The sequence below is a fragment of the Dermochelys coriacea genome, chromosome 2, assembly GCF_009764565.3.
Source record: "Dermochelys coriacea isolate rDerCor1 chromosome 2, rDerCor1.pri.v4, whole genome shotgun sequence".
In the NCBI taxonomy this organism is placed as follows: Eukaryota; Metazoa; Chordata; order Testudines; family Dermochelyidae; genus Dermochelys; species Dermochelys coriacea.
In genome coordinates this window covers 50,258,982-50,282,933 of record NC_050069.1, presented here as the reverse complement: position 1 = coordinate 50,282,933, position 23,952 = coordinate 50,258,982, and the positions used below count along the sequence as shown (strand labels likewise).

The window sequence follows — 23,952 nt, the reverse complement described above, 5'->3', positions numbered from 1 at the left end:
ACCCTTGCCATCTCATCCATTGGCTCCTTACTGAATAAAATGGAGGTGGGGGGGGAGAAGGGGAAAAGGACTGATCCTTATAGAACTCCAATGGTGCGGGCTGTAAAGATGGAGATACAGTTGTCCAGAATGCCCCTGATCACAGAAGTTTGACTTGAGCCATTTCAAAGAAACTCCATCCACCCCTGCGGCTAGTGGGACAGGACAATTTGATCAGTGGTAACAAATGCTAAAGAGAGATCCTGCAGGATGAGAATGGAAGTACTTCACTTGTCTATGCACAAACGCCAGCATCCCCACATGAAAATTCTGTGCAGAATCCCTATGCGTCTCTTGGCATCTTCCTATTCTGTGTAAATCCATGGGGGCCACACTGTCAGAGCTTCTGCCTCCAGTGATACCATGAAGGAACCCCTTAAAGAGGGGGGCCTTGAGGAAAGATAATGTAGTGAGATCTAGATGAGACACTGTTGGATTAAAGCAAGGTCTTTGAAGGCCTGAAAATTCAGTTGAGGCACACAGTATGCCAGAAGCAGGACACTGGACTGGAAGGAAAACTTGTTAGATATTGGTGTTGCTCAGATGAAGAGTTAAGTATCTCTGAGCTTACTGAATGTACAGGTGCCTGCTGAATTCCTATTGTCTAGAAGTACCTGGGAATAGGCAAAAAGTGCCAAACTAATGTTCTAATTTGTGTTTGATCAATTAGACTGGAGAAGGATCTGTGTTGAGAGCAGAGAGCTGTCTGATGACGTGGCAGAGACAGCCGTATGATATATTGAATTCCATTCTTAGGTGAATCTTTCTGTTTTTAATTTAAAATAAATACATAAAATTAATTAAAATAATCCAGGTGAGTTCTTGTGATTCATTTTCTCATTTGTCAATTCCTTTTTTCTATGGAAATAGCAAACACAGTGAAATTACTTACTTAATTAATTAATTAAAACACCTTCTTCCCCACTTCCTTCCAATACATTTTAGGGCCTGCTCGCTGGAAAGAGGTTTTCCCTGTTGCTAATGGAGACCGTCAATCCCCCATTGACATCAAAACTGAAGAAACCAAATATGACCCTGCTCTACCTCCTATTAGCCCCAACTATGATCCAACTTCTGCTAAAGTCATCCTCAACAATGGACACTCCACCAGTGTAGAATTTGATGACACAGAAAATAAATCAGGTTTGTTTCTGTTCATATTTAGTTGTACTTTCTTTCTTTCCCTGTCTCTTGAATGGAGTACAGTCTGGGTATGTTGCACTGGAGATTATATCATGGCATATGAACAACAACACTGTAGTTCTCTGAGCCCAAAAGAAATACTTTTTCCTGATTTTCAATTTGTTGCAATATTGAGATGATTTCTTAAAGAAATTCTAAATCACAGTCCTCAGAAAATGCCTAGGTTCACATTTTGTTAATTTTTTTCCCACATGGTATAGTATCATCCATACGGTGTCCAACCCCCAGTTTGAATTGTTTTATAACACATTTTTCAAACACTGTTCTCCACAGCATAGATGGAGCCTTTGTGTCTCATTGCAGGTCCATTCAAATGAATAAGGTCCACTCAAGTCTCTTATCTGTGTTTAAATGCAGGTATTGCATGATTTATGTTCTTGCTCTGAACTCATGCCAAGAGTTGATCAATAAAGAACAAAGAAATTATATGTCATAGGATCCTTTTTCTTTCTAAGAAATGTCATTGTCCCATTCTTTTTTTTTTTTTTTTAAACACCCACTGACTCTCCTTTTGCAAACAACTATGGAGGCACAGCGGTTGTCCTGTCCAAAAAACAGTCTGTTATATTTACTGACTTCATATGGGTTTTCAGAATGCTTCCTTTGCATAGCAGAGAGGCAAGCTTGCATCTACAGAAAGCTCTTTTTCAAACAATAAAAGTGTAAGCCCTTCACAAGCGAGAGAAGCCTAATGGTTGATCTGTTAATTTCAGATACTGCCTCACTACTTGGAGAAGGTTAGCAAGAGAAGCCTTTGTTATAAAGGCAAGTGAGAAAATAAACCCAAATTAGTAAGGAACTGTTTTGATTTTTCTGTTTGCTGTTTGACATTTACAGGATGTCCAGATGTACGTGTAAATATTCTCAAACCCTTCTTTGTAACTAATCCAGTTTCATTAGCAGGTGCTGTAAGATCAAAGGTTTTTTGTATGATTTACCAAGTTTAGGATAGTTAGGAAAGTGAGCATGGACAAAATAAGATTTACAAAGAAAGCTGAGCAGGAGAATCCTGCCTTCCTACATTACAGAGGAATGAGGAACTGCTTTAGGCAACAGTTTCTTTTCCTTCCATTTACTATATCTTCCAGATTGTTGAAACTTCTAAACTTCTGTAAACTTCCTGTAACATTGTTACACTTTACCCTATTGTGCAATAAATTCGCAAGGCAGTATATGCCACATTGCCACATTACATATGCAGAAGCTGTAATCATATGAAGATTCTGGCACAGCAGACATTATTTTGAATGAAATGTTTGTAAACAGAAAATGGAACTGTGATACGTTATGAAAAAGGGTTACAGATAATTTTATTGGGAACTTTTTGATGAATTATTGAATATTTCCTTGATCAAAGCATTTTTTTTTCAGTTTGCTTATTTGTAGGGCCGTCGATTAATTGCAGTTAATTGCATAGTCATGCGACTAACTAAAGTAAATTAATCATGATTAATCCCAGCTTTAATCACACTGTTAAACAATAGATACCAAATGAAATTTATTAAATCTTTTTGGTTGTTTTTCTACATTTTCAAATATAATGATTTCAGTTGCAACATAGAACACAAAGTGTACAGTGCTCACTTTATATTATTTTTATTACAAATATTTGCCCTGTAAAAATGATAAAAGAAATAGTATTTTTCAATTCACCTCATGCAAGTACTGTAGTGCATTCTCTTTCTCATGAAAGTGCAACTTACAAATGTTGATTTTTTTTGTTACATAACTGCACTCAAAAACAAAACCGTGTAAAACTTAGAGCTTACAAGTCCACTGAGTCCTACTTCTTGTTCAGCCAATCACTAAGACAAACAAATTTGTTTACATTTATGGGAGATAATGCTGCCCACTTCTTATTTAAAATGTCACCTGAAAGTGAGAACAAGCGTACTTTTGTAGCTGGCATTGCAAGGTATTTACTTGCAAGATATGCTAAACATTTGTATGCCCCTTCATGCTTTGGCAACCATTCCAGAGGACATGCTTCCATGCTGATGATGCTCGTTAAAAAAATGTGTTAATTCAATTTGTGACTGAACTCCTAGGGGAGAATTGTATGTCTCCTGCTCTGTTTTACCCACATTCTGACATATATTTCATGTTATAGCAGTCTTGGATGATGACCCAGAGCATGTTGTTCATGTTAAGAGCACTTTCGCTGCCGATTTGACAAAATGCGAAGAAGTTACTAATGTGAGATTTCTAAAAATAGCTACAGCACTCGACCCAAGGTTTAAGAATTTGAAGTGCCTTCCAAAATCTGAGAGGGACAAGGTGTAGAGCATGCTTTCAGAAGTTTTAAAAGAGCAACACTCTGATGTGGAAACTACAGAACCCAAACCACCAAAAAAGAAAATCAACTGTCTGCTGATGGCTCTGACTCAGATGATGAAAATGATCTGCTATGGATCATTATCAAGCAGAACCCATCATCAGCATGGACACATGTCCTCTGGAATGGTGGTTGAAGCATGAAGGGATATATGAATCTTTAGTGCACCTGGCACGTAAATATCTTGTGACGCCAGCTACAATAGTGCCATGTAAATACCTGTTCTGACTTTAAGGTGACATTGTAAACAAGAAGCGGGCAGCATTATCTCCCACAAATGCGAACACACTTGTTTGTCTGAGTGATTGGCTGAACAACAAGTAGGACTGAGTGGACTTGTAGGCTCTATAGTTTGACATTGCTTTGTTTTTGAATGCAATTATTTTTGTATGTAATTCTACATTTGTAAATTCAACTTTCATGATAAAGAGGTTGCACTGCAGTACATTAATGGGGGAATTGAAAAATACTATTTATTTTATCATTTTTACATTGCAAATATTTGTAATAAAAAATAAATATAAAGAAGCACTGTACACTTTGTATTCTGCTTTGTAAATCAATATATTTGAAAATGTAGAAAACATCCAAAAATATTTAAATAAATGGTATTCTATTAATGTTTAACAGTGCAATTAAATGCACAATGAATCACGATTAATTTTTTTAATCACACAATTAATCATGTTTTATTTTTTAAATCACTTGACAACCCTACTTATTTGGTTTAAATACTGTGTTTTTGTAGCTTACAAGTGTGTGTTCAAACAATACTCAAATAAGTGTGACATATAAAAATCATCCAAAGCACAGGACTTCAACTACTCAGACATCTGTTGGGAAAATAACACAACAGGGCACAGATTATCCAACAAGTTCTTGGAATGTATTGGAGACAATTTTTTATTTCAGAAGGTAGAGAAAGCTATTCGGGGAGAGGCTGTTCTAGGTTTGATTTTGAAAAATAGGGAGGAACTGGTTAAGAATTTGAAAGTGGGAGGCAGCTTGGGTGAAAGTGATGATGAAATGATAGAGTTCATGATTCTAAGGAATGGTAGGAGGGAGAACAGCAAAATAAAGACAATGGATTTCCAGAAGGCAGACCTTAGCAAACTCAGGAAGTTGGTAGGTAAGATCCCGTGAGAAGCAAGTCTAAGGGGGAAAACAATTGAAGACAATTGGCAGTTTTTCAAAGAGAAATTATGAAGGGCACAAGAACAAACTATCCCACTGCATAGGAAAGATAGGAAGTATGGCAAGAGACCACCCTGGCTTAACCAGGAGATCTTCAATGATCTAAAAATCAAAAAAGAGTCCTACAAAAAATGGAAACTAAGTCAAATTACAAAGGATGAATATAAACAAATAACACAAGTATGTAGGGACAAAATTAGAAAGGCCAAGGCACAAAATGAGATCAAACTAGCTAGAGACATAAAGGATAACAAGAAAACATTCTACAAATGCATTAGAAGCAAGAGGAAGACCAAGGACAGGGTAGTCCTGTTACTCAATGAGGGGGAAAAACAATAACAGAAAATGTGAAAATGGCAGAGGTGCTTAATGACTTCTTTGTTTCAGTTTTCACCAAGCAGGTTGGTGGCGACTGGATTTCTAACATAGTGAATGCCAGTGAAAATGAGATAGGATCAGGGGCTAAAATAGGGAAAGAACAAGTTAAAAATTACTTTGACAAGTTAGATGTCTTCAAGTCAACAGGGCCTGATGAAATGCATCCTAGAGTACTCAAGGAGGTGACTGAGGAGATATTTGAGCCATTAGTGATTATCTTTGAAAAGTCATGGAAGATGGGAGAAATTCCAGAGGACTGGAATAGGCAAATATAGTGCCTATCTATAAAAAGGGAAATAAGGACAAGAAGGGGAATTACAGATTAGTCAGCTTAACTTCTGTACCCAGAAAGATAATGGAGCAAATAATTAAGCAACCAATTTACAAACATCTAGAACATCATAAAGTGATAATTAACAGTCAGCATAGATTTGTCAAGAACAAATTGTGTCAAACCAACCTGCTTTCTTTGACAGGATAACAAACCTCGTGGATAGGGGGGAAGCAGTAGATGTGATATATCTTGACTTTAGTATGGCTTTTGATATGTCTTGCATGACCTCATAACCAAACTAGGGAAATACAACCTAGATGGAGCTACTAGAAAGTGGATGCACAACTGGTTGGAAAACCGTTCCCAGAGTGTAATTATCAGTGGTTCACAGTCATGCTGGAAAGGCATAATGAGTGGGGTACCACAGGGATCAATTCTGGGTCCGGTTCTATTCAATATCTTCATCAATTATTTAGATAACGGCATAGAGAGTACTTATAAAGTTTGTGGATGATACCAAGCTGGGAGGGGTTGCAAGTGCTTTGGAGAATAGGATTATAATTCAAAATGATCTGGAAAAACTGGAGAAACGGTCTGAAGTAAATAGGATGAAATTCAATAAGTACCAATGCAAAGTACTCCACTTAGGAAGGAACAATCAGTTGCACACATACAAAATGGGAAATGACTGCCTAGAAAGGAGTACTGCGGAAAGGGATCTGGGGATCATAGTGGACCACAAGCTAAATATGAGTCAACAGTATAACACTGTTGCAAAAAAAGTGAACATCATTTTGGGATGTATTAACAGGAGTGTTGTAAGCAAGACACGAGAAGTAATTCTTCCATTCTACTTCTCGCGGATTAGGCCTCATCTGGAGTATTGTGTCCAGTTCTGGGTGCTACATTTCAGGAAAGATGTGGACAAATTGGAAAAAGTCCAGAGAAAGCAAACAAAAATTATTAAATGTCTAGAAAACATGATCCAAGAGGGAAGATTGAAAAAACTGGATTTGTTTAGTCTGGAAAAGAGAAGACTGAGCGGGGACATGCTAACAGTTTTCAAGTACATAAAAGATTGTTACAAAGAGGAGGGAGAAAAGTTGTTCTGAGGATAGGCTAAGAAGCAACGTGCTTAAATTTCAGCAAATGAGGTTTAGGTTGGACATTAGGAAAAAATTCCTGTCAGGGTGGTGGGAATAAATAAATAAATAAATAAATAAACCACTGGAATAAATTGCCTACGAAAATTGTGGAATCTCCATCATTGGAGATTTTTAAGAGTAGGTTAGACAAACACCTGTCAGGGATGGTCTAGATCAGTGCTTCTCAAAGCCAGTCCGCTGCTTGTTCAGGGAAAGCCCCTGGGGCGCCAGACCGGTTTGTTTACCTGCTGCATCCCCAGATTCGGCCAATTGCGGCTCCCACTGGTCGCAGTTTGCCACTCCAGGCCAATGGGGGCTGCGGGAAGCAGCACGGGCCAAAGGACATGCTGGCCCCCCTTCCCGCAACCCCTATTGGCCTGGAGCAGTGAACCGCGGCCAGGGGGAGCCTCGAACGGCTGAACCTGCGGACGCGTCAGGTAAACAAACCGGTCCAGCCCACCAAGGACTTTCACTGAACAAGTGGCAGACTGGCTTTGAGAACCACTGGTCTAGATAAAACTTGGTCCTGCTTTGAGTGCAGGGGACTGGACTAGATGATCTCTCAAGTCCCTTCCAGTCCTGTGATTTTATGATATCTCAACATGTTCGGTGTTGTCTGTATTTCTGTAAGGAATACTTCTACTGGATTATCTTGACACAACTTATTTATATAAATAATATGTTTCATATTTAAAGTGACAGTGTCATGACAAAAAGTTAGAAATGGGCCAAACTGTAACTTCAGATCTGAACCTATATTCAGACTTCGTGGGCTAGGTTTTCTCATATGTTGTGGCCTCAATCCAAGTCAGCTAATCCAAGCAGCTGGGAATCCCCTCAGTTTGGGAATCCTAGAAGTGGAGCTGATATAGCCTATTAGAAAGAGGCATGGCTGAAGTGCGACTGTGCGTTGGTGATCACCTCCACCTGGCATATCAGCCACTTGGGGCCACAGCCACTTGGCATAGTTTAGATCAACCCTGAGGCTATTTCAAATTAGGTCAGGAACTGACCTGGCATAGAAACAGCCCTGGGTCTGGAAGCTGCAAATGGCTTCTTTGGGACTTCTCCTTTGACTCCCCCCACCCCCAACATATATGAGGACAGCTGAGGATCAAGGCCCATATTCATAGATTCATAGATCTTAAGGCCAGATGATACAATTGTGATCATCTAGTCAGATCTCCTGAATAACACAGGCCATAGAACTTCCCTGAGTTAATTCCTGATTCAAACACAATAGTCGTGTTTGAACGAGAGCATATATTTTTTTAAAAAATCCAAACTCGATTTAAAAATTTCCAGCAATGGAGAATCCAGCACAATCCTTGGGAAATTCTTCCAATGATTAATTATTCTCACTGTTTAAAAAAAAGTGCTTTATTTCTAGTCTGAATTTGTCTAATCTGTTTTTTCTAGTCTGAATAGCTTCAACTTCCAGCCATTGGATCTTTGTATGCTAGATTGAAGAGCCTTTTATTATCAAATTTCTGTTCCCCAATCGGTACTTGCAGACAGTGATCAAATCACCCCTTAACCTTCTCTTTGTTAAGCTAAATACTTGAGCTCCATAATTCTCTCACTATCAGCCATGTTTTCCAATCCTTCAGTCATTCTTGTGGCTCTTCTCTGAACCTTTCCAGTTTTTCAACATTCTTCTTGAAGTGTGGACACAAGAACTGGACACAGCATTCCAGTAGTGGCCGCACCAGTGCCAAATGCAGAGGTAATATACCCTCATGACTCCTACTTGACATTCCTGTTTATGTGTCCAAGGATTAGCCCTTTTAGCCATGTTTCACTGGGAGCTCATGTTGAGCTGATTATTCATCACAATTTCCAAAAAATTTTCCTGCGTTCCAGGATAAAGTCCCCCATTCTGTAAGAATGGCTTACATTCCCTGTTTCTAGATGTATGACCTTACATTTCACTGTATTGAAATGCATATTGTTTGATTACAACCATCTTACCAAGCAGTCCAGATTGCTCTGTATCAGTGACTAGTCCTCTTCATTATTTATCCTTCTCCAATCTTTGTGTCAACTGCAAATTTATCAGTTATGATTTTGTTTTCTTTCAGGTCATTGATTGTTTTAAACTTTGTGACACTGGCTCTTTTAAAGCAGTGTGTGTGTGTGTGTGTGTATGTGAGCACACGAGCATGTGTGTAATTGGCTGGGATTTTATTCTCTTTGAACAGAAATGTAATCAAATCATGATAAATTGTATCTAAGTAACTTTTTGTTCTGTGATCAGTTCCTCTTTATATATCAAGATGAGGTCTAATGTAGAATTCCACCATGTTGGATGCAATGCTTCCTGAGTTAAGAAATTGTCATCTATATTTTTTTCCTATTTAAGGAGCCGGTCATCCTGTTTTCCACTCTGATTTGGTGTGGGGTTTTTAGCTTACACCAACTAGTATCCTATTGTTTACTTTATATGTTAGAACATTGATCCATAAGCATTCAGGGTCATTTACTTCTGAGTTGTCAGTGACTCAGAAACAAGTAATGCCATTTTTGACAGTGCCACTCCCCCTCCTCCTTTGTCTACTCAAACCTTCCTAAATAGGTTATAGCAGGTGATTTTAACATTCCAGTAATGCAAATTTTCCCACCAGATTTCAGCGATACTAACTAGGTTGAATGTATGCTCATAAATGTGCAATTTCAGATCCTCTTGTTTGTTACCCAGACTCCTAGCATTAGTGTATAGGCAAATAAAGAAATTCTTCTCTTCTCATCCTTTGGTGGATTTTTGTTCTTGATATCTTCATTTTATTTCTCCTTTTCACCCTCCACTTTTGTTGTTGGTGTACGCCCTACCATCCTGTGCCTTAGACGACTGGATCCCCTTTTCTATATCTCTATAATGGGTCTAGCCAGAACCCCAGAGCACAACAGTCCTTTTTTAGGGTGTGTGTGTATGGGGGGAAGAGCTGAAATCAAGATGAAGCTTTTCTAAGAGGCAGGGAATTCAGCGTCAGGGAATTACAGAGAGAGACTGCAGGTGAGATCGGATCTACAGTTCTGATCTTGAATTTTGGTTTGGATCCATCTCTAGTTTATTTGTTTTTTTAAAGAGAGACATATTTACACAAATAAAACACACACACGCCTTACATGTCTTGTTAATGTGCCATTATTTACATTTTACATGCACTAATTTTGAACTTGGACAGAACAGATGCATTATTAGCTTCACTTTGTTTATAGTCATTTTCACTGCCTGGTTTTCATGCTTTGGTACAGTACAGTTTCATCTGGGTTTCAAACAATGCCAAGGAATGTTGAAATAAATTTTAAACCAACTGACCTATTTTCCTCCAATTAAAGCATCTACCTTTTTATGGCATAATCTTTAGGCCTAATTTGGTTGTCAGTATCACTTTGAAATGTGTTGATAAGAATATAGCCGCCAAATAGATAGCATAATAATAATTCAATTTCTCAGAAGAATTAAAAAATAACCAAACCAACAAGTACTGCTTCCTGCCTATTGTAAGACACATTGGGTGATCTCAGTTCATCCTCTAGTTGTATTAATTAGCTAATTTACATATATAACTTAAGTTTTGAAGGGCATATTCTCTTCTTTCTATTGTTGTTGTGCAGTAGTGGTATCCTATTAATACATGTGCTTTGAGAATTTATTTGAGATGCCTGGATCCCGAAATAATGCTGTATGCATGAAAGTGTAGGTCAGAAGATTTTATTATAATGCATGTTGCCTTGGCTAAAAATCTTCTATTATCTGGTTTATAGTGCTGAGAGGAGGACCACTCACTGGAAACTATAGGCTGCGCCAAATTCACTTTCATTGGGGGGCCAGCGATGACATTGGCTCTGAGCATGCAGTGGATGGAAAGAAGTATGCAGCTGAGGTAAAGCATTGTATTGAATTATATAGAGGCCATAGTCTCTCTGTAGTTAAGGTTGAACTAGCGTTCCATTATAAGACAGATTTTGCCTCCCTAACTTTTCAAAACATGAGCAATGTGTCTGAAATTTTTCGTGTGTGATCCTCTGCCAAAGGAGAATATATTTGGAGACCTTGGCAAAGGATGAGACAAGAAGTACATGAAATATTATAAATGGAAAATTTAGAGGATTTTTATTGTTTGAGAATTGTTTTAATCTTTTTTGTTTTTATTTTTTAACTTTTCCTTTGGAATCGTTTATATCTCAAAATAAGCCTGACATAGAAACTGCAGATTTGTTTTTTTAATCGGCCTTACTGAGGATATGTGCATTTTACTATTTGCAGAAGAGTTGGGTGGTTATTTTTGTGGTGTATGTAGCAATGTGACAGTTATGCCTTTGTTTTCTGTGTACTGCACCTTTAAATCTCTAAGGACTATGCTGCCTACAGAGACAGGCAGCCATTGTGAGTGTTCCATTTAGTGCAGCATGTCACAGAGGAGAAACGCACAGTGTGCTCTCTCATGGAGTCTTTACTTATGCTCTTTCTTGTTCCTTGCTTTTGATTATTCTACAATAAAAGTAATTCAGACTGAAAGTATCTGTTTCCTCTTTGCGTATGGGAAAAATAAAACAAGTATTTTAGTGAGGAAAATGGGATCTCAAACAACAAATAGCTCAGAGAAAGTGAAAGTTTTCCTGGGTTAAAAAGGAAAATAGAAAATGTAAAAATAAATTTTTATGGAAATATGGAAGATTTTCACTGTAATGCAAAAGAGGAACAATTTGAAATATATGTACAAAGTCCTGATCAGTATTTTATTGGAAATGCTATAGAAGACAGTGGTAAGAAAAAAAATCAATTTTTCTACCACTGGTGGGAAAAGTGACATTTGCAGTGTTTAAAGGCTTATGTTTTCCACAGGAACCAGGTGAGATGGAGTATAAAGAATTAATAGAGGTGCTTAAAAACATTATGTACCAAAACCAAATTTCTAGCTGAAAAAAAAAATAAGTTCCATCTCAGAAACCAAATGGAAGGAGAAAATCTCTCTGAATTTCTAGCCAGTCTAAAAAGCTTCCCACTGCTTGTCATTTTGGTAACTTTCTGCAAGAAGCACATTAGACATCGTTTTGGTTTTGGGATAAGGAAACCAGAAGTAAGAGTGAGGCTGCTGAGCACTGGTCATGCAGAAGAAATACCCCAGGAGATGAGAATGCAGTTTCAGTGCCGAACTCCCTGAAGAAAATGCTCTAACAAATCAAGAAAGCACCTCTGCCAAATTGGCACATGCTAGAAGAAAGAGAGAATTCACAAGCAAAGAAGACTACGTGGCTTGCCCCATCAAAGGACATCAGGAAACAAGAGGGCTCCCCGGTCCTGTTGAGTTGTGGCATCGCATTGGCCAGACCAAGTTCTCTTCAACAAGCTGCAGTGCAGGAGCGGTGGTAAGATGGGATACATACCTTAAAAGAGAAGTCACAAGCCATTGAGAATGGGGCTCTACCCCAAAATGTTTCACAGCTCTTGTTTGTTTTGTTGGTTATTTTGTCTTTTTGAAAAATTACAGGGAGTAGTGTGGTTTATTTAGCTGTAGGGATTTTACTTTTTGTCCTTTCTTGTTTGTTGTTTTTTAATTCACAATAAAAGTCATTCCGACTGAAAGTATCTGTTTCCTGTTTGTGTATGCAAAATATAACATTTTAAAAGTTATTCAATCTAGCTTTTGTGAATCTAAAATCCTGAATGGTCCGATGGAGACATTGTAAGCTCCAGAATACTAACATGCATACATGTGCACACAGAATGGTCTATTGGACTGAGAAGTGAGGTATGGATTCCTATATTCTATTTCTGGTCTTAATAATACTACTTTGGATTTCTGTGGTAGCTTTCCTGCAAGGATAACTAAGGGCTTGTCTATGTAGGGAAGCTATTGCTAAATAAGCTAGGGTATGAATTTAAAGAGTAATAGCTATTCTGTACTAACTCCCCAACTGGACACTCTTACTCTGCACTGAAAGTACCTGGGTGCAATTTAGCTTCACTTCCAAAACGTGTTAAGCTACACCACAGTCAGACACCCTTCATGCGGAATAAGATTGTCCACACAGGAGCTATTCTGTGATAGCTATTCTGGGCTATTTCCCCATGTAGACAAGTTGTAAGGCCACAATCCAGTGACACACTTAAGCATGTGTTTAACTGTAAACATGAGGGTATTTCCATTGACTTAAATGGGACTTTTCACGTGCTTAAAGGTAAACATATGCTTATGTACTTTGTTGGTTTGGGCCTAAGAGCTTAACAAACATTAATTATGCCTCACAACATCAAGTATTACCCATTTTACAGATAGGGAAACCTTAAGGCCATAGAGATTAAGCAGCTTGCCAAAGGCCAAGTCCATGTCTGAGGTAGGATCTAAACCAAGATCTCCGAGACCCCTGTTTTATCCACAAGACCACACAGCCTCCCATGCAGTTCATTCAGGCAAGCCATTAAGACTCATGTTTTCTAAGGAAGCCTTTACTTTTGGGGACCCCAGTTTTTATGTGTCCGTCCGGAGCTCAACAAGCATGTGAAGTCTTCCAAGTGAAGTCACTGGGAGCAACAGATTCTCAGCACCTCTGAAAAATAGGTTCTGAAAATCTAAAAATGGACTCAAAATTAAAAGCCTCTTTTGAAAAATGTGATCTTCAACTACTCTGAGTTTCCTTCTCTGAAGAATAGGTTTAAGATAGTCTCTGGGTGAGTTAGTAAGTCTTATGAGATTTATTAGATAATGTTTGTACAGTACTTTGAAAATAATAAATTAATTTTTATATAGCACTTACATACACTCAACAGCATGGCAGTGCAGAGAACAGCAGAACTCTGCACAAGGGAGGAGAGACATATGACTCTGACTTAGCGCCTTCCATAGAGACTTGAAGGCTCCTGACAGGGGAGTACGAACATGACTTTAGGGAGCATGGCTTGATGGGAGGGGTTGGAGGACACTGGGGCAAAGATCACTTTGCTTTTTACCTCGCCAAATCGTGGCAATCCTAGGACTGGCCAGAGTGGATCTTCTGAATTCTGGATCAGTCTGCATGAAGCTTCCAAGCAATTACACATCAAATAAGCGAGGTGTTGTTGAGTTGCTCATTACAAATCTACCACAAAACATTCCCAGTCAGAAATCAATTAGAAATGCAGGTGCTCAGCACCTCTGAAAATCAGGCCACTTTTATTTAGATGTCTAAATACAAAAGCTGGTATTTTTTTCCCCAAACTTCAAGTTTTCTTTGAAAATTTTTCATGCAAAATTTAAATTTGAGAAAAAAGAGGGGAGGGAGGAGATTTTTTTGTGAAAATTTCATTTTCCCATCCCCCTCCTCATTTCATGACCAGCTGTAAGGCTGATCAATGTTTTGCTGAAATTTTGACTGAGGAAATGGGGGCAGGGAAGGGAAAATGCTGGTGAAATTTGCATGATTTTATTCTACCACTTATTTTTACCAGCTCTACTAAATGTGGATTTAAGAGCCTAACTTTAGCCTTCAATGATTGAAAATTGTGGCCTACAAAATTGCAGTGTTTCCCCATATTTAGAACAGTGAGTATCCACAGTATTTCAGATACTGTGGTGGTGGTAACTGTTGCTAAATTTTGACTTTTAATAGTAACTGCTGTACCTGAAATGTAAAAATACTGTTAATTGTGCCATTCTCATATCTAGCCACATCAGTGCTTGTTGTTGCCCTTTGTATGATTATATATTTCCAGATTTCAATAAACATAAATATTTGCAGCTGGAAAAATGAATGCGTCTGAATATAAACAGGTGAAGTAGAAACCTCAACACTAGTACAATTGCATGTTAATTGTAATTGCACCAGTTCAGTGGGAACTGACAGTATTTGTACTTTTGCCTTTCAGCTTCATGTGGTTCACTGGAACTCGGACAAATATTCCACTTTTGTTGAGGCTGCTCGGCAGCGGGATGGATTAGCTGTCATGGCAGTATTTCTAAAGGTACGCAACGATTGCTTTATCCCTTTTAATAAATCTATGTTATAAGCTTAGACAACAAAACTGTTATTCTGTAGCAAATATCTCTTTACCCATAATTCTGCAGCAGCAAAAATATGAAGGCAGAAAACACATGCCTAATTTTTAATGTGTTTGTAATAGTAGATTGCTGCACCACCTGAAAGACACCATAATTCATAGAGTTTAAGACCAGAATGGACCATTAGATCCTATAGTCTGACCTCCTGTATATTGCAGGCCATTTAAATTCACCCAGGCACTTCCGTATGACCCAATAACTTGTGTTTTTCTAAAGCATGTCTTCCAGAAAGCACTCGTCTTGATTTGAAGACATCAAGAGATGGAGAATTCACCACTTCCCTTAGCCATTTGGTCCAATGGTGAATTGCTTCTTTTCTGTCTAAAAAGGAAAACAAACATTAGAGAGTTTCCTTAAAATCTCTGAACAAAATTGTGCCTCATACACTTGATAACCTGCTCATTCTAGGATAAAAAAATCACCCCTTCCCACAGCCTCACTGACTTCGTGCAAGGAACCCCAGAAAGGACACAAAAAACTTAACCTATGATTAGAGGACAGGGCGCCGGGCAGCTCTGTAGCCCCTACTTCAGTGTCAAGTTAATACGGTGATGGCCACTGCCACTTTGGAAATGCTAATGCCCTGGGTTGGAGCAGTGCTTATGACCCTTGCTGTCGACAGGATTTTGTGGCCTTTGCATCCACATAATTGCAGGACCCCTGGTTACACAACAGGCACACACCCTGTCTTTACAAAGCAAATGCAAACCAAGCTTTGCTTGATATCAGTGATCTGGAGGGCTGCTGCAAAGCTGCCTTCTCCCCACTTTCCTCCCACATTGTGTAACTGCAATGGTTCTGCTTCATCTGGAGCCTTCTGTCCCTGTGCTGACTGGTGAATTTCACCTCTGTGATTATATTACAGCTTTCATGGTGCAAAGATCAGTGTCATCAGGGATCCTTGACATGTTTTGTGCTGCTTGTTCATGTTGAACCTATCCCATTCTTGCCAACTAATTACAAAGTACTCTTTTCATGAGCCACTCCTTTATACGTGTTATCACCTTCCCAGTGTACACCCTCCTGACCCAATGAACATTGCTGAGAAACCTGATTTTGCACGAGTCACACAGAAGAGTCATGTTCATGAATTTTCCAGTGTGCTTTAAGAAACTTAAGCTTAAAAAGGGTGTAGACTAATTTGTTCATATCATGTATACAGCCTGAGGTTCTTACAGTTCCTCTGTAAAACACTGTTAAGAAAACTAGCTTTTATTCTATTGCTACAAAAAGTGAACTAAAAATAAAATCAACTCCCCAGACTGATACAGCTAATGAAAAAATAGCCTCAGCAAAGTGAATGACATCCCTCTTTCTGAATAATCAGCATTTGTTCCAGGTTGTTTTAATTAATAATGGCCTGATACTGCAACTGATGTTTATCAGAGTTTTACCATTAACTTCACTGGGTGAAGGATCAGGCCCTGTGTGAAAAACTTTAAAATTAAACATTAATAAGTGGAAAGTGAATGCATATTCTTCCTTTGAGAGTATGATCTTTGACTATTTGCCTTTACAGATTGGTGAATGTAACTCTCAGCTGAAGAAAATTACTGACCGTTTGGATACCATTAGAGCCAAGGTAAAGTAATTCTCCTAAAATTCTCCAGTACTTCTTGCTGCTGTTCTTTTTCTTCCATGCTTCACATTCACATTCCTTAGGTATTTACAGCCGGTAAACAAGGATTAGCTCTGATTTGGGGCAGTTTAGGGGCACTTTTGCTGGATAAAGTCAGACGCAAACCAGCACATTGTAATTATTTTGCTGAACAATGCGGGGGGAAGGGAGAATATCATTAATTAGCTGTAACAATTTAATCCCTGACAAATAACATTATCATCAAGATCACTGACGTTGGATAATTGCACATTTTATTTTTGTGGGATTTTTTTTCAAGAATATGGAGAGTCGAGACATATTTTCTCACTTGTTTTATGGGGGGAGAAGAGGATCGTGTCCCCTTCGATCAGCACATGGAGTGGCCTTGCATGCATTAATTGGCATTTCATTTGTGACCGGGGGAGGGGGGCAGTTATCTCTGTGACACCAAACCCTGCAGAAGCCTCTCTCTTAATCCAAAAATCCACATGAGGAGGGAGGGCGTGGATGGGTGGGCCAAGGAGGCATGAATGGGCTGGTGTCAGACTGGAGAAGACACAGACTGCCATCCCACCAGCTCTACAGACATTCCAAGCAAAGGATAATATATCCAGATGTTGTATTATTTTTACATCAGATCCCCATCACTAGGCTATTCGTAGTCAACGGGATGCCTGGTAGCATGGCTTCCGTGGAACCCTGCTGTCAAGAGAAAGGAACACTAGGGGCAGATCTGCTGTAGAGGCACAGGGCCTCCACATGGGTAGCTCTGGCCCACTCCCCTCCCTAGGTTTCAGAGCCTAAAATGCAACATCCACACAGCTATTTTTAGCACAGTAGCGCAAGCCCAAAGCTGTGGGCCTAGGTTGGGAGGCTCATTGCCGTGAGCTGTGTAGATGTACCTCTGTGATCCTCCAGAGCCATGCGAACCTTGCCCCCACCAATGGGACAATCTCTTGCAATTTTTCTCTCCATAATTCTACTTTGGCATGACTAGTGGGGGAGATCCTGCTTGACACTTTTAAATAAACAAAATGTTATGACACCATAAAGAAATTAACTAGACTGCATAATAAGTGGTTGCTAAATGTGGTGGTTCTGGGTTAGAATGTGCATGCTTCTTTTTCCAGGGTAAACAAGCACTGTTCACAAACTTTGACCCTTCCTGTTTGCTTCCTCACTCTCTGGACTACTGGACTTATCTTGGCTCTCTTACTGTTCCACCTCTTCTTGAAAGTGTCATCTGGATAATTCTCAGAGAGCCTATAAGTGTTTCCTCTGAGCAGGTACACTTTGATCTCCCCAACCCTTCAAATATAATGTTTTTTAAACTGAATTATGGTTTAAAGTGATACTCACAAGACTATTTTATTTATAGCTTTAGATATTTAATTAATTATGAAATTTCTTACCCTACCAAATTTTGTGCTTTACATTTTTGTCTTGAGTTTCTAGATAAATTTGAAATTAACATGAATTTTTGTTGATGTCCTTTAGGCATCAGAATGATCAAGTATTATTATTAAAATGTTTTGAAATTTTAAAAAATTGTTTGGGAGCTACAAATTGGGAAAAATGCAAGAAAGAAACTGATTGTTCATTTCATTTGAGGGTTCTGGTGATAAGAACCACTTGAGTTTAATTTTGTAGACTTTACCATCTCCAAAACGCCACTATCCATTTATTTATTTGTATTTAACTCATTCATTATAGAATTCCAGTTCAGCAAATGGCCAAATAAATACAGAGCCTTTCCTAGATACCAAGAGTATGAAATTTGGTCGATTTGAATACTGTGGTTACTACTAACTAGTTCCTAACAGTCAGGCTAAATGAATGTAGGAGAGGGATGAGCACACCACTTGGAACTGCCCTTTATATTTCTCATGTTACTTGCAGCTGTAAAATTGACCTTCCAGCTGTATATTTGTAGACCAACAGTGACATCCAGTGGTTACTGAGGTTAATACTCTTATGCAGTGAAGATGCTAAAGGGACTATGGGTTTCTACTATTAGGAATTGGTAACCAGTGCTGCTGTGGTGGGTATCATTACTCCAGTTGGCACATTACAAACTTGTGGCTTATCACCCCTCGGTATTTACCTGTTCTGTGTTATAGATAACTCACTCAGTAACATTAATGGTTCTGTGCCAGATAATGCCACCCTTCCAACTTTGCCAATGAACAGCTTTGCTGAGCCATCCTGTAGCTCAGACTAATGCCCTAGCAGGATTATAATTAAGGGGAATAAGATTGTCCCACTGAGCGGTGCTACTCGGTGTGATTAAGATTGGTAGAATGTGGCATGGCCCAGTAGCTGCTAAGTTTTAAATGGTGTGGTTTGATTGGTATCTCTTTGCTGGTGGATTCTAGAGGTGAAATCCTGGCCCCGCTGAAATCAGAAAGAAAACTCCCATTTACTTCAATGTGCCAGGATCTCAACCTAGAAGCATTATCTCTCAAGAGAGTTCAAATACTCAAAAGAAGAGCTGGGAAGTTTAAAGGTCATGTGAAGAGTAGCCTTCTTTTTATATGTAGCATTTTCTTTGAGTAGCATTTTACTGAGACTGAAAGAACCAGTTCAGAAGAAATAAGAACTGGCTTGAATCTTTGATCAAAATGCAAACCAGGTGTTTCAGTGGATAGGACACCTGTGAGGGAATCAAGAGACGTTGAGCTCTGGGAGCAGCTGGTCTTGAATGAGTCACTTACCCATTCAGTGTTTCACCTTCCCCATCTGTAAAATAGGCATAATGCTTACTGGGCTTGGTAAAGCTCTTTAAGATGAAAATGTGCTATATAAGTATTCAGTATGATAATCATTACTGCTGTCCAAAGTTTACATCCAGCCCTGAACTTCCCAAATCCAAATTTGATGTGGCATAGTCTCTAGTTAAGATACTTTAAAACTGAAATGTTGCATGGAACAGGGAACGTGTATACCATTTTTAGGGAATGAAGTATCAGTATCTGATGCAACACGTTACTTCATTTCTTACTATGTATTATTTCAAATTCGATCTATCCAGTTCAGTGTGTGATATTTTATATGTTCTATAATTAAATACAAAAAATGGTTTGTTATTACATATTATTTGTTTCCAGTAGTGCCCACCGTGCCATGTGCTGTACAAACATAAAGGAAATCACAGTTCATGCCTTGACTGGTTCTACTTTGATTGTTAACTCTTTATTCTAGGGAGCTCTGTGGTAAGGGTGCACCTGCAGCTGGATCTCTATGCTTAGAATCCAGACTGTAACTATGGAGAAGCAGCCTAGCATGCCTCTCTCTCTTTCCCACTTGGGAGCATGGAGCTCAGGAGCCTACGAGGGGACAATAAAGCCTGGTCCACTCTAAAAAGTTAGGTGGACATAGCTATGGCGGTATGGAAATAAAACTTTAGCTATGCCCTCTTACCCCACAGTGTAGACATATCTGTGTTGAAGAATATTTCAGTCAACCTTGCTCCCATCATTTGAGGAGGTGGGGTTCCTAGAGCAATGGAAAAATCTCTTCCTTTGGTGTAGGCTGTGTCTACGCTAAGAGATTATGCCAACATAGCTTTGAAAACATGGCTATGCTGGTATAGTCTCTGAAGTGTAGAAATAGCCTAAGAATGGGACTCTCCTGGCCAGTCCTGAAGCCTTCTGGGCTTTGACTGTGGGCTTGATTCTGTACTCTCTTAGGGCTAAATTGTACTGCTGTGGCACAGCCCAAAGCAAAAGACAGTGACCTACTGAAATCAATGGGAGTATTGAGGAGTAAGGTTCTACTCAGTGTGAGGAAGTGAGAGAATCTTGTCATCAGCTATTTTCTACTCTCTGCTGCCTCTCCCAGATAACTATCCTAATAACCACTTTATTTTTGATACTTGTTTTCTGAAGGAATTTTGTTTTTCCCCCCGGGCAGTGACACTGCCATAACGTACTATATATCCAGTATCAGAATCATGACTTTTGTGCTGCCCTACTAATGTTAACTAAATAAAGGAAAAAGGACTTTTTAATAAAGTCTGAAGCAAGCTAGTGTATAAAACTAATAACTTTTCACAATAGGTCAGATTAGCAAGGTTCAGATCTGGACTCAAATCCAGATCTAAATGCCCTCACAGTTCATAATTATTTGTGTTGGGCATTCCAGTTTGCCTTATTGTTGAGATAAATCCAAATTGCGAAGTTTGGATAAAGATTTAAACATTTCCTAATTGTAAGTGTGTATGAGAGAGAAAGTTTGGATCAGATATTTCAGTTTGGGTTCATCTCTAGTAATTATTATTTACTTTGTATTGTGTGCCAGGTGGATGATGTAAAAATGGTAAGTAAAGAAGTGTTTTGTAGCACAGCATCCATCATTCTTCACTGATGGTGATATTTCTGCACCATGATGGCATACAATCAGATTTTGTTTGCTTTCTCATGATGGCTCCTAGGCAATCCATATGGGACAAAAATATTAGTGAGAATTATGCTGGCCTTTAGACTGTAAAATAGACTGCAGAAATCTTAAAAGAGAATTCTTTTTAGGCTTCAGGTTAGAAAAGATCAAGTGTGAATACCATGCTATACCCTGACAATGTCTGAAACAACACTTACAAAATGTAAATGAAAAATAAAAGCTAACAGGAATAAGGGCTGAAATGGCCAAATGGAAAATACGATCCCCATACTTCTTGGTGAAATAAAGGTGACAAGTATGTTCATGTTTATTACTTAGAATTCATCATTTAGCCTTAGCATGACAATTCTCTGCTGAACTCTATATACCTCTTTTCGTCTGCAGCTAGCCAAATTCCGCAGCCTTCTGTGTACTGCTGAGGGAGAGGCAGCCTGCTGCATGCTGAGAAACTACCGGCCACCACAGCCTTTAAAGGGACGGGAAGTCAGAAGGAATTAAGGAGTAAAGCAAGAATCAGCCACTGCTGAGACCACTTAGGAGGCTGAATTAGTTTTTAATAATAATATGCTTTGTGCCTAATGAATAGGTATTATTTTATTATTCAGTTACAATGCAGTCATTTCAGCAAGACAAAGATGTCCTGACTTGTAGCACTTGGGCCGATTTTAACTGTTTTGAATGGGTTTTGCCCCAATTGGTATGTGTGCATTGTGGTGTTAGTGTTTGCAGCAGAGCTTTCTGAACAACTTCGTTTCAGTCTGTGCATGTGAATACAATCATTTATATTGAGTCTGATCCTACAAAGTGCTGAGTAACTACTGCAAGGTACTGGACACCCGCAACTCCCTTTCATGTCAGTTGCAGTTGAGGATATATAGCCCCTAAAGGGCTAAGCCCATAAATCTTTCTTTAGGGACTAGACTGGCTTCTTCCTTTAATTTTCAAGGAGAACTTAGTATTTTAAAGCTGGTAGGATTCCATTACTGATCATAAGCAAAGGGATCCTGTTTAAGCTGGGACGCCATGATAGATTTACCAAAAACCATAGTATACACTAATGACATTTAACCCATAAAGTATACAAATGTATTCACAGGTGTCGACTTCCTGCGGGGCCCAGGGGTGCTCAAGCCCCCTCTCTGCCCCAGGCCCTGCTTCCACTCCACCCCCACCTCACCCCTTCCCCCAAGCCCTGTCCTGCCTCTCCCCCCCCCGCTCCACCTCTTCCCACTCAGTTCTGCCCCCTCCATTGACTGTGCCCCATCCCTGCTCTTCCTCGCTCCTCCAGCACCTCCTGCATGCTGTGGAACAGCTGATTGTGGCAGGTGGGAGGTGCTGGGAGGAAGGGCGAGGAGTTGATCAGTGGGACACCAGCAGATGGGAGGCACTAAGGGAAAGGGAAGGAGCTGGCTACTGGTGGGTGCAGTGCACCCACTAATTATTTTCCATGGGTGTTCTGGCCCTGGAGCACTCATGGAGTCAGCCAATTTTCTTCTTTTGTTTTTAATGAACTAGCTGTAGCCCTCAAAATATGAAAATTATGACCCAAACTCTCCCTTCTGCTTCTGCAAGCAAAGGGAACTGAAATCTCAGTAGCTCTTTCCTCTCAATCTTTTTCCTTCAGCACTTCTCCACTGGTCTTCTGCAGAGCTGGTGCCATGCCTTGTTTTGAGAACAGAGCTGGATGTTGATGGGAGTGGAGCAAAGGACCAGCCACTCTCTACAGCAACTTCCCTGTTGAGCCTGTGGATTTCTGCACAAAAATCCAATCAGGATTTAATGCCACATGAAGTGGTAGTAACTCCCCCTGACTCTCTCCGGGGCTGTAACCGTGAAGCCAAGGGAGAATCAGCCAGTGGCCACACAACTCGTGCAGGAATGGGAGGAAGTATCAGAGCAGCCACATGGAGGGAAAGCCACCCTTCCATGCAACTGAGTATTTCTTTCTCCAAGATGCCTAGGACTGTAGGTTTTGGAGGCTGCACCTCTTGCCTCCTCCATTGGTAGGGTGACCCATCCTCCAGGAGGGAAAAATTAAGCGGATACCATACAAGCAAGGCGAACCTTGCAGAGATTCCTGAGTCCCTCATATTCCTCTATAAGTAAATAGATTGTTTAGCTTAGTTTAGATGATAGATAGATAGATAGATAGATAGATAAAGTAAGTCTTATTGTCCTCTCCTCCACTGCAGTAGAGTGCTTCTTCTCAGGGGGAGCTTAAGTTGCTTCTGTTACTGCAGGTCCTCTCATTGCAATACAGTATTTTGAGCACTGAGAAAAAGAAAACTGTCCATGGGAGAAGCAATAGAGGCAATGCAGCAGCAGGAGCTGTGGACAAGAATGGCCAAATGTAAAACCTGCAGGCACTTTTTTTTCAGTCCCCGCTAACCAGGATAGGCAGGAGGACCCAGGTAGATATAAAAAAACTTGAGTCTGGTCTCGTTCAAATGACAAGTATGTGTGTAGAGTATAATTGCTGGCGTGTGTTTTTTCACTTTCTTTTTTGACCTGATGTTGCATCTGGTCTGTTTCCCTGTCGTGTGAGTAGCTGCAGAATGTGATGAATGAAGTTTACACATTGTGTAAAGGGCGCTAAAGAACTGATTTGCCTGAGGACAGGAATAATGAGGCTACTGCTGTGTGTGTTCATATTAGAAATAAAAAAAGTTTTAGCTGTTTTTCCTGCATTGAAAATAAATAGTGGAGTCGATACAGTGGTTTGATATTTGTAAGGATTTTATCAAATAAAAACAGATGTTGTCAATGTGTCTTGTACTTTCCACTGAACAGACTGGAGTTTGCCGACAGCCTACAGATTTGCCTAGATGCCTACAGCCAAGCTTGTGGTTCAGCTGCAGCATTTGCTTTTCAACTCTAGTTTGTGATCGATCTGAAAACAAAGTAGTTGAAAATAAGTCTGGAGTAGATACTGTTAACAGGATCTAAGTGAAATGTCTTGGGCAGTCTTAGGTCATCCAGTAGTTGGCACTCTTTATTTTAGTATCATGCATCTAAACTATTGTGGTGCCCTATTAGTTGCTGAGACATACTGCAACTGAGAAAGCAATGCTAAAACATAGACCTCCTCTGCCTCTTAGAAGTGGCTTTGTTAGATATATTGATTGTGTTGGCCTCCTTCTGTGTTTGGGACTTGATACCGAGAAGTATGAAATGTGCAGTCAGCCAAAAGATGAAGGGCATTTGCTGAGAACTGGAGCTGTCAGGAATGACACGTAGCTGGATGGCTGGTTGTCACAAGACTTTAATATCAGAATTAAACAGACCCTTGGCTCCAGGACCTGAGTGAGGCTGTGGAGCTTTATGATTCTCAGGGCAGTCAGAGG

At 39.6% G+C, this 23,952-nt stretch overlaps 1 protein-coding gene across 4 annotated transcripts in view; it reads left to right on the top strand.

The window, feature by feature from the left end:
- Nucleotides 1-23,372, top strand: part of LOC119852300 (carbonic anhydrase 13-like) — a 33,118-nt gene extending 9,746 nt beyond the window's left edge. For 2 of the 4 annotated variants that reach the window (XM_038393507.2, XM_038393504.2), the window contains 6 exons: nt 985-1,182; nt 10,337-10,455; nt 14,418-14,513; nt 16,130-16,192; nt 17,341-17,496; nt 20,993-23,372. In XM_038393507.2, coding sequence (XP_038249435.1) covers nt 985-1,182; nt 10,337-10,455; nt 14,418-14,513; nt 16,130-16,192; nt 17,341-17,496; nt 20,993-21,106 — 746 coding nt within the window. In that variant the 3' untranslated portion in view covers nt 21,107-23,372. The remainder of the gene's footprint in view (nt 1-984; nt 1,183-10,336; nt 10,456-14,417; nt 14,514-16,129; nt 16,193-17,340; nt 17,497-20,992) is intronic. The other 2 variants (XM_043507654.1, XM_043507656.1) reach the window with 2 other exon arrangements.
- Nucleotides 23,373-23,952: the final 580 nt, after the last annotated feature.